Source organism: Falco naumanni, chromosome 12 (genome assembly GCF_017639655.2).
Source record: "Falco naumanni isolate bFalNau1 chromosome 12, bFalNau1.pat, whole genome shotgun sequence".
Classification (NCBI taxonomy): Eukaryota; Metazoa; Chordata; class Aves; order Falconiformes; family Falconidae; genus Falco; species Falco naumanni.
In genome coordinates this window covers 18110068-18127046 of record NC_054065.1, presented here as the reverse complement: position 1 = coordinate 18127046, position 16979 = coordinate 18110068, and the positions used below count along the sequence as shown (strand labels likewise).

The 16979-nt window shown below is 55.4% G+C and overlaps 1 protein-coding gene across 1 annotated transcript; it reads right to left on the bottom strand.

Annotated features, from left to right (window-relative positions):
* Positions 1 to 2751: 2751 nt before the first annotated feature.
* Positions 2752 to 7359, bottom strand: SIX2 (SIX homeobox 2). The gene is made up of 2 exons (XM_040612388.1): positions 6492 to 7359; positions 2752 to 3972 (listed from the first exon to the last, which is right to left on the bottom strand). Exons 1-2 carry the CDS (start codon positions 7049 to 7051, stop codon positions 3669 to 3671), a joined length of 864 nt encoding a protein of 287 aa, XP_040468322.1. The 5' UTR covers positions 7052 to 7359; the 3' UTR covers positions 2752 to 3668.
* Between the last annotated feature and the right edge of the window lie 9620 nt (positions 7360 to 16979).

The window sequence follows — 16979 nt, the reverse complement described above, 5'->3', positions numbered from 1 at the left end:
CCCAATAAACGTCCTCTCTGTCTCCAGTAAAGCATGCGACTGTGACACATCTTCAGTAGCCTGTCGGGATGTTCTCCCCTTCCATCCATGGCTATTTCCCCGGCAGGGTGGCAAGCTGCACCCTGGCGGGATAACCAAAATTGTTTTCTGTTCCAAATGTGCAATTTCTCTCACAACCCTTTTCAGCACAGCACCAGAACAGTAATGTTCATGTAATAAAGCACAGGGCTTCCCCGCAGAACAAATCTGCTTTAGTACCCGTGAATATCCAGTGCCCTGCTATCTTCAGAATTACTTCAGTTCTGGCGTAAATGTTGCATTCATTATGTGATTTGGTAAGGTTTTAGTCTGAGGGCAAATAGCACTTTCATATACACATATATATGCACGCGTATGTGTGTGCGCGTATAGGAGAGAGACAGGGAGCGCGGTTTTCCCCTCGGTGTCCGAGCCACCGGACTGAGCTGTGGGGTCTGCCTGCCGCACCCCGGCCCCAGTCCGGGCACAGCCAGGGCGGGCTTCACGGCTAAAGCCTGCCGGATCCGGGCTGGTTTTTTATTTACGCCCCGAAACCTGCGCAGGTACCCTGTAAACAACCAACCCTGGGATGAGATATGTGCCATGTAACGTAACGCTAGTGAATCATAACTAATCTGTTTAAAACCGAAGATTAGTCACGTCAGTTTCGGCATATTCCTCTATCGGAAACTTTTTTTTGTGCGTGGAAAATCGGGGGGATTTGGATTAATTTACCAAACATCATTACTAAGGCAAGTACAGTCCGATAAGATGAGCCTTAACATGCACAGGTTTTCAGGTTGTATTACACATGTCCCATTATCTGGGCTTGAAGTGCGCCCTTAATGCTAGCTTGACCTGCAGATTTATTTTTTTTCTTACAGCATGATTTCTGTTTCTAGCTGTCTTTGACTTCAGCGACTCGCCCTCTCTCCGTATATAAGTGATCATCGCTGCAAAGTACAGGAGTTTTCATCGCCCCTCGCTTTCAAAGGGCCTTTCTCACTCCGCCAGCCCTTCATTTACTTTCCCCGATCGAATTCTGTCTCCTCTGTGCAATATGACCTTTTATTAACCGCGTAAACCCCATCCTGTTTTCATACTGCCTCTTTAAATGTTCCCCATCTTGGCTTTACTTTTTATCTTTTTTTTTTTTTTCTCCACGGGCAAAGCCTTAAGGCTTTATTTCGGTTTCGAGGCCATGTTTTATTAACCCAGTCGTTCTGTTTTCCTTCCCGAAGTTACTTCTATCTCTAAAAATACAAAATAATTAACTAGCCAATTAATGCATTCTTTGCAATATTGCACCGCTGCATGTGTTATTTTACGGGGAGCGGGGATCTTCCGTACCCCTTAGGAAGCAGCAGTTCCTCTATTGTGGAATGTTTATTTTCAAAGGATTAAAATTCATAGCTAAAATTATTAGATGCCCCTCACCGGAAATAACAGGACCTGCTGTTCAGACCCTGGTGCACGCAGGACCACACGGGTACGCTCCCACAGCAGAGGCAGCAGCCGCACCATAGCCGCTGCTGCACCATCACCCCAAAGAGCACAGAGAGGAGAAACATTAACCGCAATATACCACATCGTCTCCTCTGTAACGCCGTACCCCGCTGCACCCCAGCATAACGAGAACACCGGATTTATAACCACGAGCAACAGAGCGCTTTTTTCCGAGGCCGCTCCTCCCCGTTACCGACATCCATACCTTCCCTTCTATAGCCTTTAACGGGGCCTCAGAGAAATGTGCTTTTAGCGGACACCCACAAACGCACAGAGGTGCTAATCCAGCCCCAGATTATATCAAATTAGGACATTGCCCGCACAAAACTCCCGCTGATTGAAATTTCAGCCAGCGTCTGAAACCTGGACACGATCTTTGCTGATCTACACATATTTCTATCCCGCTTGAAGCCATATCGTTTTCTCGGTTTATTTTTCACAAGAAATTCATTTTGGGGAGGGGGGGAGCGGGGAAGCATAAAACCTGTTGCAAGCTCAGAGGAACATTTTAACGGATGGTGTATCACATTCGGCTTCTAGCAAAGAGTTGGTAGCGAGGGTGCAAGCTGTAATGAAATCACCCTGAGCTCTTATCTTCTAATGAAGCAAACTTGCAAACACCTTGCCTGTCTCTTTTGCCACCCGGTGCTTAGAGAAAAGGGGGGGGGGGGGGGGGGGAAGGAAAGAAAGGAAAAGGAGAGGAATAGACAAATCCCATTCCCGGCATCACTGCCACAGCCGCTGACAAGGCGCTTGCAGCCCAGCCGTGCCGGACCCCGGAGCAGGGTCTGGCCACGGTCACCTTGGCCGCCCACCCTCGGGGCGAGGGGGCGACTTTCTGCCGGGGCCAGCGGACACCGGGGCGGGAAAGCCCGCAGCCTGCCCGGCCGTGCCCTCGGGGGAGCAGGTGCGCGACCTCCCCGTTCCCCTTAGGGCCAGCACCGCGTGTCCTTCCCCCTCCCCTTGCCTCTCCGCTTCCCCGGCGCACGCCGCCTCCCCGGGCCGGGCCGGGCCGGGCCGGAACGGAACGGCCCCGACGTGCCCGGGCGTTGCTCGGCGGGACCCCCCAAAAGGGACAGGGTGCGGGGGGCAGCCCCGGGGGTCCCGATACCGCCCGGGTGTCCGCCGCCTTCCCCGGCCGAGCACCGTCAGCCCACCGGGCCGCCCGCTCCGCTCTGAGCGCCGAAAACACCCCGCAGGCGAGTGAAGCAACCGCACGCCGAGTTAGATTTCTAAATTTTATTATAAAATAAAAGCAGAAATATTTTCCAAAGAATGTATTCACATAATATAAACAATAAACAAAAACTAAGGTGAGTGACTTGCGGTTGATACTGTCGTTTAGGTCTAAATTTGAGCAGCAATTCCTTTTTTTTTTTTTTTTTTTTTTTTTAAAGCCCGCTCCTGCCCTCGTTGCACACCGAGGGGAGAATCTACCCCTGTTTCCCTCTGGGGCCTGAGCCGGGCCATCACTTCCTTTCCCACCCAGCAAATGGCGAAAGCACCAACATGGACAAGGCCGAAGAAGCCGTCTCTCTGCATAGCATCAGCTACAAGAAGGTTACAGAGTCTGCCTAGAGCGCGTGTTGCTGCTATAACTTGACTACAACTTTTGTATTCTTAGTTGAAATTGTACATCGTACACCTGCCACGGATACATAACTACAATAGAATAACGGGAGCGATGTGTAACTTTCAAAAAGGCATGGCAACAGCCTTGCGCTCCCCTTTCCTCCCACCCCCCGACAAAAAAAAGATTACAATGTGCCTCTTCCCACACAGACCGGCCCGATCGAATGACACCACCGAGAGATTCGTGAAGTTCAGGCTGAAAAGAGCTGCTACACCGAACCACCTTACAGCCTGCCGTGTGAAAACCACAGCTCCTGCCCAACAGCCCTCACATGCCTGAGACCACCTTTAAGCAACCCTTAAGGCTTTTCACAACATCACTGCCCACAGCCGAGTCCGACATCATCCAAACCTGCAGCCAGCCTGCTTGCCAAAGGGCACAACACATCCACTAAGGAGTCTGTCATCACTTTCAGAGTCTCTGGTAAGATTAAGGGGGGAAAGAAAAAAAAAAAAAAGGAAAAAATAGAGTAAAGGAGGGCTGGTGCGAAGGAGGGAGCGTGTACATGGTTTTAAGAGCCCAGATCGACCAGGTTAGACGACATGGGGTTAAGGATGGAGTCCTGCAAGCTGTGGTGGTGCATGGGGTCGGCGCTGGGCACGGGGATGGCGCTGGGGCCCTGGGGGTGGCCCAGCCCGTGCAGGGGCTGCAGCCCGGGGTTGGAGCTGAGCAGCAGCGCGGGGCTGGAGGAGGTGTGATCCGGGGTCCCTGACGGCGTCTTCTCGTCCTCTGAGCTCCCCAAAACTGTCTTATTCCCGTTCATTGACGCCGAGAGCGGGTTGTGGCTGTTGGAGTTGGAATTCTCGTTGTTTTCCCTATAGGAAACACAAAAGAGGGAGGGAAATCACCGTGTGGCCGCCGCTCCGGGGCGCGCAGCGCGGGAGCGGGGGCGGCGGGCGGCGGGGGAGCCGGCTCCCGGGGCGGCGGGCGGGGGGGGAGTGCAGGAACAGTGGGTTTACAAAGTCTGCAAACCTCCAAGGCCTCTTCATCTGGCACAAAGGTCTAAGGTCTGCCGAGCTTGTAAACAGTCTCCCACTAGCCCAGAGGAAAGTGTCAATTTGCCAAAACGTCATTTTCTGCGTCCAAAGCGTTTGCACAGCGTGGGGAGGGAGGGGGAAGGAAAGGAAGGGAGGGAGGAAGACATTAAAAAAAAAAAACAACCAACAAACAACTTTTAAACTTTAAAACTGCTCCCGGAGCTGAAGAGAAGTCCGGCCGCAATTTCTCCTGGGAAGGCCGCAGCCCGGCAGGACCGCGCTGTGCCGCAGTCAGCCTCCCAGCCTCGCGTCAGGCGGGACGGGCTTTGCTTAAGGCACCGGATGGGTTTTTTTTCCCCTCGCCTGAGCTTAAAGCTCAGAACATAGCCCAATATGGACTGTAAGGCAAGCAAGCAGAGTTAACTGGCGTATTTCCCCGGCCTTGTCGGGAAATGCGCCTCACGCCCGCTGCTATCACCCCGTCCCTCCGCGGGAGGCGGAGGGCGCAGCCCGGGTGGGTTCTGGCTCGGCCCCGCGGCGGGGGGAGCCCGCACCGCCGGTGCGCCTACCGGCAGCGGCGGCCGGCTCGGGAAGGCAGGGCATCATTTCAAAATTAATCACCAGGTAAACACCGGGAAATCGCTGGAGGCTGGCCAAGCCCTTGCAAATATATAGATAGATAGACACATTTTTTTTTTTTTTTTTTAAATTAAAGGGGCAAGATGGGGTGGGGACGGCCGCCCAGTCAAGGCTAACTCGACTTTTAGACATAGCTCCCGCAGAAATACTTTAGACTCAGCCCTGCCTGAAATACTGAAGGCATTGCAAGTCTATTTAAAAGCTGCTGTGGAAGCTTTGAAACACACTATCTGGCAGAGGGGCCCTATCCTGCAGGATTTGACCGAGAGAAGTGAAGCCATTGCGCTCACGGTTTTTCCTCAATAAGGGCTGCAGGATGTGGCTGGAGACACTTGGTGCCAAAAAATTAAAATTAGACAAGAAAGCTCTGTTTGAACAAGTTTGCTTGAGTGAATGACAATCCCATGAACGGTCTGTTTTCCAATGCCTGGAGTGTAATATTAGGTTGAGTGTATTTTTCAATGTCAAAAATCTTATTTGTCTCTGGAGACCTTTAAAATTTGATTCTCCGGGAGGGGAAAAAAAAAAAGAAAAAGAATGGAATAAGTGTAACCTTCATTTCCTTTGGATATTTGAAGGTGAGTCCCTGCTATCAGCAATAAAAAGGATCTCTAACATCTCGTAAAACCAATACTTGTGAGGATTTGAAGGAAAATTAAAGCGCTAGCACCATTTTGGGAAATGTATGGAGCAAATCTGTGCGGAGCCCCAACCTGCCGGGCTGCACAGCTGCGGCGCTGGCCATTTCCAAAACATATTGGGAAGAAATGAAAACTAGAAGTCTCCTCAGAGGCACTGATCTACGGGAGATTTCTAATCCCTTAACCGCGCAGGTCATACTATCAGATCCGTATGAACTGGGAAACCCAGCGAGCTAGCAAGGAGGCACTGCGCAGTTAGAGGACGCTTTTTGCTTCTTCGAACCGTCTTCCTAAGGCACAGGGACTGCTGACGGAAAAGTCATCCCGAATACCTGAGGATGCAGGCACTAACCTCTGCCCTGCAGTTAATGGTCCCTGCACTCCATTTAACGAGACAAACATTGTTACAGAATCACGTTCGGTCTAAGAATATACACCCATTAACGTGCGTTGGTGAGCACCTTGCTGGGTAGTGAACACGAACTGCCATGTGATGAGCGAGGTAAGAGGCAGCCCCGGTCGCTCCCTGTCCAGGTCTCCCGCCTCCCGCCAGGAGCCGACGGGACAGGCAGTTTGGCTAACGGCGCTCGGACCCGCTCGTCGCCGGCCGCCCCTCACCGCGCCGGGTAACCCTCAAGGGTACTCTCCGGGCGGTGCGGGGCGCGGAGCTCGCGCCCTCGGGCCCTGCCGCCGGGCCGCGGACCCTCACCGGCCGGGCGCCCCGCCGGCCTACGGCGGGCAAGGAGGCGGCCGCGCTGCCCAGCCGGGACTGGCCGCCGGCCGTGGGAAGCGCGCTCGGCAGAAGGGGCTGCCCCGGGGCCGCCGCGCCGGCTGCGCGGGCAGCGGGGTCTCTGCGAGGAAGGGGCCCCAGCGTCCCTCTGGCGGACGGACGGACGGACGGACGGGCCGCCGCGCCCGCTCTGCCTCCCGGGGCGCGCCCGCCCCGACAGCGCGGCCCCTGCGGACGCGCCGTCCCGCGGGCCTCCCCGCCGCCGGGGCTGGGGCGGAGCGGGGCCAGAGGCGCGGCCGGGGCGCCAGGGGAGCCGGGGGCGCCGGGGGAAGCCGGGGGAGCCGTACCTTTCCTTGGCCTCGGCGGCGCGGTCCCGCTGCCGGCGGTTCTTGAACCAGTTGCTGACCTGGGTGGTGGTAAGGCCAGTGGCCTCGGCCAGCTCCCGCTTCTCACGGGGGGACGGGTAGGGGTTGTGGGCGTACCACTCGCGAAGGACGCTGCGGCTCTTCTCCTTGAAGCAGTAGCTGGTCTCCTCGCCGTCCCAGATGGAGCGGGGCAGCGGGAACTTGCGGCGCACCCGGTACTTGCCCACCGCCCCTAGGGGTCGCCCCCGCAGCTTCTCCGCCTCGATGTAGTGCGCCTTCAGCCAGAGCTGCTGCAGCTTGGGGTGGTTGTGCGCCGAGAACTGGTGGCTCTCCAGGATCTTGTAGAGCTCGCGGAAGTTGCCCCGGTGGAAGGCCACCACCGCCTTGGCCTTCAGGACGCTCTCGTTCTTGTGGAGGTGCTCGCAGGCAGGGAGGGACCAGAGGAACCGCCCCAGCCGCTCGATGTTGCCGCCTTGCTGGAGCACCTCGCAGACGCAGGCCACTTGCTCTTGGGTGAAGCCAAAAGTCGGGAGCATCGACATGGTGAGCCCTGCCCCGCCGCGCACCCTACGGCCGCATAGAGGGGAGCGGCGCGGGGCGGCGGGCAGCGCCCGGCATGCGGGGCCGGCCCCGGGGCGGCGGCGCCCGGCGGGGCCCGGGCGGGCGTCACGGCCGGGCGCGGGGGGCCGCGGCCATCGGCGGGCCCGGCCCCGGGGCGGCCGCGGGAGCCGGGGAAAAAAGGCGAAGAGCGAAGAAAAAAGTCTCGGGAGCCCGAGCGCGGGCGGCTTTTCCCCCCGGCCGCCTCCTTTTTGTAAGTCCAAGTTGCGAGAGTAACTTCGTGCCTCTTTTGTCTCCTATCTGCAGCGCTCGCAGCGGCCGCGGCTCTCCCACCCCCACCCCCCTCGGCCGCCGGTTTGGGATCTCCCTGCTTCCCCCCCACCCCCCGCCGCCGCAAGATCCCACATAATATAGTGGTAAAGCCCTGCTCCCTCGCTCCTCTCCCTCTCGGAGTTTTTCCCCCCTTTCTTTCTCTCTCTCTCTCTCTCTCTCCTTTTTTTTTTTTTTTTTTCAAATAATATTATTCTAAGCTGGCATGAAAGGTGATTATCCGCGCTGTGATTGGTCCGGTTATCTGACCCGGGGACTGCCAGGAGAAGACAATAGTTTTAGTCAAATTATTTGCCATGGTGACGCTGTCAATCAGGGGTAACCCGATCTGTTTTGAGGTGGCTCCCCGGCTGGGTTGACAGATTGCTCAGATCCACTCGGAGGCGGCCCTGCGAGCTGAGATATTAGCTAGCGAGGGAGAAATTTCCGCCGTGATTGACGCTGCAGGCGCCCATGGGGGAGAGGGGGAGCGCGGAGCCTGGGCCCCTGCCTTCCTCCGCAGGGCGCTGCGGGACGGAGCCGCCGCCCCGTCCGGGTCCCGTCGCCCCATCCCGGCCCCGCCGCCCCGTCCCGTCCCGGCCCCGCCGTCGCGTCCCGGCCCCGCCGCCCCGTCCCGGCCCCGCAGCCACATTCCGGCCCCGCCGCTCCGGACCGCGGTCTCTGCCGTCCCCGGCTGCGGTGGGGAGAAAAACCCGTCTCCGGCCCTTGCAGAAAGTTTCCTTCTAAGCGCGTTAGTTTAACCCCCCTCCCCAGCGCCCAGTAACAGCCGCCGGAGAGTTTTATAGGGAAGGGGCCTCTTATGTACAATAGAGACCCTGTTCGTGACCTGGGATCCCATTACAGGCTGATCGTACCTGCCCGGGAGCTAGGAGGAGGCATCATGATGATACAGGACCGGGGAAGGATTGCCTCTTCATTAGCTGCCGGCCGTGCCCCCACCGCGCTCCGGTGCGCTAGGCGCTGGCACTTATGATCACTGGAACCTGCGTATTTATTTCTACTTGATTTCCAGGAGCGTCTCGGGGTGTCTCATCCAGGAGAGGAACACGTGTAAAAGTCGGAGACACTTCGCGTGGTTAAGCGGACCCTTAGCACCCACGCACGCCCATTACACACCGCCTTTTAAGTTTACTGACTGTGCGGGGCAGGGACCGGTATTCCTTCCCGTCCCTTTCCCTCTACACAAAGCGAAAGTCGAGGGGGGTTGTGCAAGCTGGAAATTCGGGGTAGGACAAGCGGGCGCGGTAAGCGAGTGGCAGGCGGCGCAGTGGCTCCGCGGGGGCGGCGCAGGGGCTGCGCGGCGGACGGGGCCGCCGGGGCTGGCCCAGGTGAAGGCGCCCGGGAGGAGCCTCCCAGCCCCCAGCTTGGAGCAGTTTCCATGGCCTTTAATGTTCCCCTTTTGCGGAGAAATAGTAATTAATCCCAAAAGCTCTTTCTACTCCATTTGCAGCTCCGACAGGAGAGCTCTCTGCAATTGTGGGCTCCTGCCACGGTACCTTTTTAGCCGCCCCGGCGCGTCAGGGATTTAGTGAAGCCACAGGGGACCAGGCTGCGGCTCCCCGCCGCGTAGCCCGGCCCTCTGCGGCCCGTGGACGGAGCCTCCGTGCCGGCCCGGGTGGCCGTAGCGGCCGGACCCAGGGGCAAGCGAGGCCGGGGCGGCGGCGGCTCCCGGAGAGGAGCCGCGCCAGGGCTGCGGGCAGACGAAATGAGGCGGGGGAGGGAGGCAGGAGGGGAAGGAGGAGGCTGGGGGCAGCGGATCAGCCGGCGTCCAGCTCCCAACATGTCCGCACGCCTGCACGGATCCGCCGTCTATGCCTGAATTTTCCGAGCGCGCTCCGCTGTGGAGGCGCCGTGTCCTCTTACCTGTGCGGGCTTTCCGCGAGTGCTGCCACACAGCAGCAGTGGCAAGCGGGCGGCCCCCGCCCTGGATCCCCCGGGGACGCAAAATAGAGGCTTCCTTAGCAGGGCAAGAGAGACACAGCCCAAATTCGTTTAAAACAAATTCGCGAATGTTGGTGACGGGTGCGTGAAGTCCCCTGTCATGATTCTCCCACCCTCCCTCCCTCCCTACTTTGACAAAATGAGCCCTCGGCCGCGAAGTGTCTCGATGCCGGCCGACTTCTGCAGGATTCAAACTGTGCGTGTTCGTAAACGAAAGCATCCCGATACCAGCGCTTCCCAGCCATCTTAGGCGCCTGGATAGTTCTCAGCCGCAGATGTAGCGAACGGTCCCGGGACGGGAGAACGGATCCACTGCAAATGGTACTCTGAGCAGAAACGGTGAGAGAAGCAGAAATCCTCTCTCCCACCCCCAACCTCTGCGCACACACCGTGTGCTTTTCGCGAAGGAGAATATAGCTCCGTTCCGCTCCCTCTCGCGATGGGACCATGGCAAAAGAGAAAAGCGGTAGCGAGGTCTGAGCTGCGCCCCCGCCCCCGCCGCGTCCCCGCTGCCACGCTCGGTCTCCCCTCGTTTATTAGGGATATACCTGACTCCGCTTCCTCTCCATCCATCTCACAACCACAGCTGTTGAATCTGAACGGGAGCAGCTGTTCGCCCTAGCCGGAAAGGAGATGTCAAAACCTGTTGCCTGGACTTAAACCTGAGAAAGTATCTTCTTAGCACCCCCAAATGTGAGTACAGAATCTACAGGCCAGCCCCTCCGTAGGCGCTTTCACTTTAGGCTGCCGTAGCCAGGCTGCAGCTCTACAACTGGTTCGCTCCCCGGAGCGCTGGGCAGAGGTAGGGCTAGCCCCTTCCCGAGCACCCTATATCAGCTTGCGTCCCAGAGCAATTGCAAATTAGTGACATCTGGATCCAAATTCTGTATAACTGCTTTTAACTTTCAGGAGAGAAAAAAATCTTCCTGTACATGCTAGAAGAGAGATCAGATACTGGCTACAAAGCCACGGCAAGGGGCGAGTCAAATTATACTGACCTGCGAGGGAATCGGGCGATCGGGCGAGGAGTTTTGATTTTTTTTTTCTCCTTTTGTCTTTGATATTTGCAAAATTGCTCGTTCGCCGCAATTATATTTCAGAGCAGGAGGGGCGAGTCGCCCGCTGGCGTTTGCCCCCACTCCTCCGGGAACATTTTGCCTGGCCGCTGCCGGCTGTCCCCGTTCAGCCGCGGCGAGGGGTTTTATCTGGGCTGACTGAAACTTGTGCCCGGGGTGGCAGCGGTGCCGGCGGTTCATCCCGGCCCCGGCCCCGGCCCCGGCCCTGGCCCCGGCCGTGCCTTTGCCGCGGGCCCACCGGGGAAGAGCCTCACCCCTCCGCGCTGTCATCGCCGCGCACAAAGCCGCGTACGAGACCTTCAGCGTCAACACAATCGTTGCGAAATACGAGTGAAATAAAAAGTCGTTTTTATCATAATGCTCCTCTTAATAACGAGGCACAGACTGTCTGGAGGAGGCGGGGGTGGGGGAAGGCGGTGGTGTCGCTTCCTAGGAGCATTGCACGTATCTAATTTGTGTCCACGAGTGAGTGCCAAGATAGCGCTGCAGTCATCTGCAAATGTCCTTCGGGGCTGCACCGTCCCCATTAAAGACAGAAGCCGATTCACCCGTGCTCCTGCCCTGCACCTTCCCGCAAGCCCCTATAGCCGCTGCCTCTGCAGACCCCCTGAGCCCTTCTACAGAGACGCAAGCGCCGATCGCTGGGCTCGGAGAGACCCTCCGCTGGCGTGGCGGGGGGCAGAGGGGTCGCTGCCCGCCTCCCTTCGCTCCCTTCGCATGGGAAGGGCAGCGAGAGGGGGGTATCTCCGAGGGGCGCGCTTATTGCCGGCAGTAGCGAGCAAATGATAAACCCCGCAATCTTCACGTGCCAGAAAGAAACACATCTTCCCCGCAGATGTCCGCCACCGGGCTGCAGTGAGAGCGAGCAAACGACAAACAACTCCAAGTTTTCCTTTCTTTCTTTCTTTCTTTCTTTCTTTCCCTTTTGATTCTTTTGCTTTCCTTTCGGCGGGCGTGCAGCGTGCTTTCCACTTGAAATCGGTGGGCTTTAACGCGGCCGAAAGCCTGCCGCAATTAACCTGCTACTCCCGCTAGCTTGCTTTAATGAATCCTAGCGACCTTTGCCAGGATCCCGGGCCTGCCTGCCCCCCACCCTCGAAGCCGGGGGGGCGTAGGGTGCTTCTCAGTGAGTTCCCCGGGGCACCCAGGGCTCACACGTTTCTTCCTGGCGGCACCCGACCCCTTCGGGCGGCTGAAGCTTGCCCGGGATTCACGGCGGGAGTTTGCAACCCAGGACCGAGGACTGTTGCCCCCACCCTCCCGTTATTTATTCATGTTTTTATTTGTTTTTGAGTTTTGTTTAAAACCCGGGTCTATCCCATCGCAGATGGCACTAAGATCCTGCCCCAGCTGAAAAAGAAAACACGACGGAGGGTGACTGCGCGTAACTAAACGAAGGCAAACAACAATAGCTTGTTGTTCCGTGATTTGGGGCGAAAGGAATAATTCAAAGCTTTTGCTGCGCGCAATGCGCTGTTCCTCAAGGGGACCGGCCAAGGATTTCAGATATGTAGCGGATAACTCGATTATGCTAACAAACTCCGCTTGAAAGAAAACGTTGTTGGGCTGCGGGGCGGGGGAGCAGGGTGCTGTGGGCCGGGGGCAGGGGGTGGCGGCGGCGGGAGAGGAGCCCCCGCTCCCCCCAAGCAGCGGCTCCGCTCCCCGTGCACGCAGCTTCGCCGGTCCCCGCCACCCCCAGCCACTTCCCGGCCGCCCGGACCCGAGATGCTCCAATAACATTTTCGAAGGAGATGTGTCCATTAGGAGATTCGGGCCTGATGCGACGTAACGGAGCTGGCCCCGGTGAATCCTTCCGCCCCCCCGCCTTCCTGCCGCCCCCCGGTGAAACGGGACCCCGGGGGCGGCACTGTGTCCCCAGCTCCAGGCGCTGCGACCTCCCGCACTCCCCACGAAACCCGATAGCCCCCCCGCCGGCTCATGCGCCCGGGCCTGATTACTTTTATATTATCCCTTCTCAATCTCGGGCGCGGGGCTGAGAATTTCCACTCGCTTCTACTATCAGCACCCTCCCGGCCGTCACCCCCAGCATCGATATTTATTTGGGGTGCCCCCCCCCTCGGCCCACAGCCAGGCCCTGATCCCGCGGACGGCACCGCCGGCCGGAGGTGGCCCCCGGGGGGCGAGGGGGCCCCGGGCCGGTGCCCACCCAGCTCCCGCGCCGCTCCCGGCTGCGGGGACGGCCTCAGATGCTCCGCGGCACAAGAGGACTCTCTCAGCAGCCAGCGTACAGCTTACAGACAAGACAACAACAACAACAAAAGGCACATATGGTTAAAATAAGGAGAGCGCTTTCTGCCTTAGGGGATTGGCAACAAGCAGCCAAAAATGCAGGGCATTGAATCTAAACTTCTGGTGGGCTTCTGCGGGATTGACAACTTAAATCACACTACAAGCATCAATTTGACAATATTTGTAAACTTCTTATTTCCAGGGATCTTCTTGATCAGAGATAGACCAGGTTGGTATGAGCTCGAGCCACGAAGGTCTTCCCCCCCCCGCCCCCCCCCCCCCCCCTTTCCCCTTTTCCGAGTTGATGAATAGCGATCAGGTTTCTTTTAATGGCTGCCCCCTATTCTCACAGCCTCCCACAACTAACCCAAGAGCCTGTTTCCTCGACCTCAGTTAATTCCGCTGATTATTCCAAGATGATGAGGAAAGCACGAGGGTTGTTCACTGCTCCTACCGACTCAAGGCATTTGTGTCACCATCTCCATCCCCGGCTCACGGGAGTCGCGCCGGGGAGTGTTCTTAGGAACAGGCTGCCCCCTCCTCCCTCCTGCTCCCCCTCCCCCGCAGGCAGCTGGCCGCTTCGGGCTCTCGGCCGTGGTCTTGTCGCTCCGTGGGTACGCGATACCCGCCCGGGGGGGGACACCACAGCCCCCTTGTGTCCCGGGGTGTCGCAGGGCGGGGGCACCGGCGGCGCTTCGGCGGCCGCCCAGGGCCGCAGGTGGCCCCCGGGGCGCTCCCGCGGGGCCGTGGGGCCGGTTGCGCAGCGGGGCAGGGTCCCGCCGCCCCCGCAGCGCCCGAGGGGGTTTGGGCCCGGCTCCCCGGGCCGCGGGCTGGGCTGGGGCTGGGGCCGGCCCCGCGGGGCCGGAGGCGGGGATCCGCTCCCAGAAATCTCACTAGAGGGCTCTAATACTCAGCTGCGATCGCTGCTGAGAGAGAACAAGGCTTCGTCCTTAACATCCTTCAGTCTTCCAGGCAGATTCAGCCTGGTGGAGCCTGCCCCGGTGCTGTCAAAGGTGGGTCGCGTAGGTCACCCACATGACAAGCCATCCCACCGTGCCCTACCTGCAAGCGAGCGGCCCCGATGCCCCGTTCCCGGTGCATAATGGCAGAAGAGGGTTTTGGGGGGTCCCACCCTCTTCTGTATCCATCCCATGGCAAGAGAAAGAAGAGCAGTCCCTAAAACAACTAAAGCTCCTGTGTTACGGTGGGCCCGCGACACAGGTATCCCTGTCAAAACCCAGGGAACGAGCACTATTTACGGGCATGTAGATTCTTTTTTTTTTTTTTCTTCCCCCTTTGCTATAGAAAGGCTTGCGTAAGTTCTTCCATGGTCTATGGAGTGTAGTATGCCCATAAACACATCCATAGTTTAAATTCTGCAAGACTGAGGCAAGCTGAAATGTAATGCAGTGTTAGCTAGTAATACACACAGAGATATTGGTGTCAAACAACACCGGCTGATTTAACTGGAATACATTCTGGTTTGGGATTTTTTTTTCCCTTTTTAAACAATTGCTATAATTTGCTGTTGGGAATAAATAAAAACAAGACAGTATCAATTAAAACTGAAACAATTATTAGTTGTAAGGGAAACTTCGTAACATTTCAGAATGCATTCAGTTTAACTCCCAATAATTTTTGTAATAACTAAGTTGTTTTATTTGCAGAAATGTGGAAGTGCAATTTAGTTTTGCTTGTTGTGTCTTGTCTCAGAAGCTTTGTGTACAGGTCAAAACTACAGGAAGAGCTTTGTGGAAAGCTAGACAGTTTAGATCATTTAACATCAGTTTAAAGCTGATTGACTTTCCAGTGGAAAATTTGCTACCTCTGAACTTGTGACAACGTTCTGTATTTTCCTCTGTGGATTGTTTCAGCCTCCTTTTTCCTGGGTTAATTCTGTCTCTGTCCTTTGATGTCTTCTCCCCTTTATTTCCTGGGTTCTTGAATCAGGTCAAATACACTGTGGACTTTTTGCTTTGCAGAAAAAACTTCCATGTAATTTAAACAGACCTGGTATCCTATTTCATTCCAGCTTTTTTTTTGTTTTGTTTTGTTTTGTCATCAGTTTTATCCTCCTTATAAACAAGGACTGTATGACTCGAGTAAAACTGACTTTGTTGCTTATTTAAGATGAAGAAAAGGACAGTCCAGTGAGCACTGAATTGGTTTCAGTCAGTTAAGCCACTTCAGCAGGCAAGACTAAGGCTGCACACCTTACTGGTTAAGAAGCAATCTGCTGCTGAGGTACCATGCTCACATCCTATTCCCTCCAACAGCCTAGGCATGTGTGTGTTGGTAAGGTGCATGAGGCACATATCTCCACTGGAAATAGATGCTAATAGCAGCAAACAATGCTGCTGCATAGCACAAGGAGGGGGCATGAGCCCAAGCACCCTGTGTGGCTGCCAGCATGCTCCCAGGCACAGCTTTGGCTGTGGGCTCTCTAAGACAGTGCCTGGGGGTGCCATACACACTAGGGATCACTCCCAAGGTGCAGCCTGCACTAGCTGGCACCTGGTTTGGCTTGCTCCATCCTGCACTATTCCAGTCCTCCAACACTGTCCCAGAAGTTTTTGCAGTCCCAGGAACCCTTCCACTTTCTCAGTCCACACCCTCCTTTGGCTTTATGCAACGAAAATATAATTTGAACAATTTACAGTGCATCCCTTATATTATCTCTGATACTCAGAACTAAAACCCCACAGGAAATAATAATTTTTTGAACGACAGAGGCACCACTGGGGACCTAAAGACCTCGTGACAAGTGCCACTTTGCCTCAGGGCTGGGGAAGGGTTCCCAGCCCTGTTTTACTTATCACTAGGGACATAGTTCAAACATGTTTGCACGACGGGCCTTAACATCCCACCATCTTAAGACTCAGTACTTTATTCTTCTAACAGAGTTTGATCAGTGCTTAAGTAATTTTTCATTGTTTTATTCTCTCCATAAGCTGCAGAGGAAGCCCAGACACTAAACACAGGGCTGAAGATTTCACTTAGTGAGCTGCAAGGCATGGGATTCTTGTCTAACTATCTGTCAATTTTTCTGTATCTGCTACCTGCTATCTGCTACAGCCAGAAAAAAATCAGGAAATTACTTGTTAAAGTCTGTGTACATGCGCGCACACACACACACACACTTGTGTGTGCATATGTATTTATGTGTATTACATATTTATGTATATTATATATGTCTAGCTGTTTTAATTAACATTGGTTCAATTTTACTTCATGGAAAAACAGATTGCAATTTTTAAAAATCGAAACCCTTTCTTAAACGGCAGGATAACCCCATCGGTGTAATAAAACCTGATAAACATTTCCTTAATTATGAGGTCTTCTTCACTTCAGTCATATAAGAGAGGTGGTGGGAGAATGGAATAGGGCATGAGATAAACTGGACAAAGCTCAGGAAGAATTTTACAGAACAAAAGGATTTTTTTTTTCTTTTTTTTTGGAGCAACATTCTGAAACAAATGCAGTTGTGGGTGAGGGTGTTATGTTCATGTTTATTTTCAAGTGGAAGGCGGTTGGCAGCAGCATTTGGCATGCGTTGAAGGAGTCTGGGAACTGGGCCTTACAGTCCTCATAAAGAAGTGAGCTTCAGCTTCCAAGAAGAGAAGAAAGTAGAGTGGTATAATTGGGTGAGTTACATGAGTTATGATGTGGAAGCTGTAGTGTAATGAGCATGTTGAATGCACGTAAGGGAAGGAAAAGTACTCAGTGCCAAACTGGATGCCAGACTTGTGGCTGTCAGAGGTGAGTGTGTGGTATGAATTCAGGAAGGAGAGGGCTGTGCCTGAAGATGGTTCTCTTGATCCATGCCTGAAGGTGGTTCTCTTGATCCTTGCCTGAAAATGGTTCTCTTGATCCATCAGACTGTTCTTTGAGGCATTTGAATACAGAGCACAGAGATGGGGCCAGTAGTTTAAAGGATCAGTGTAAAAAGAATGAACAAAACCTGCGAAACGGAAGAACCAAACACGGTCCCAGCAACATCCAAGAGGAGGCTGCAGATATCGCAGATTATCCTGGGGTTGCTGGAGGCTAGCCCAGGTTGACTGCAGTAACCTCTGATCTTCAGTAAGATGAAGTCTTTAGCTAGGTGAGAGACTCCTGGAGGGATGTGAGAGGATGAATTTCATAGACAAGACACCTCTTTTCTCCTCAGCTACAGAATGTATGAGGATGCTACGTCATGGAGGAAGGGTTCAGCTAGGGAGACTTCAAGGAGACAGAGAGTGCCTGTAGTCACCTCAGAATCCTCTGTGGCCTGAGGCCACAGACAGACAGGGAATAAGGAGTCAGGAGCTCT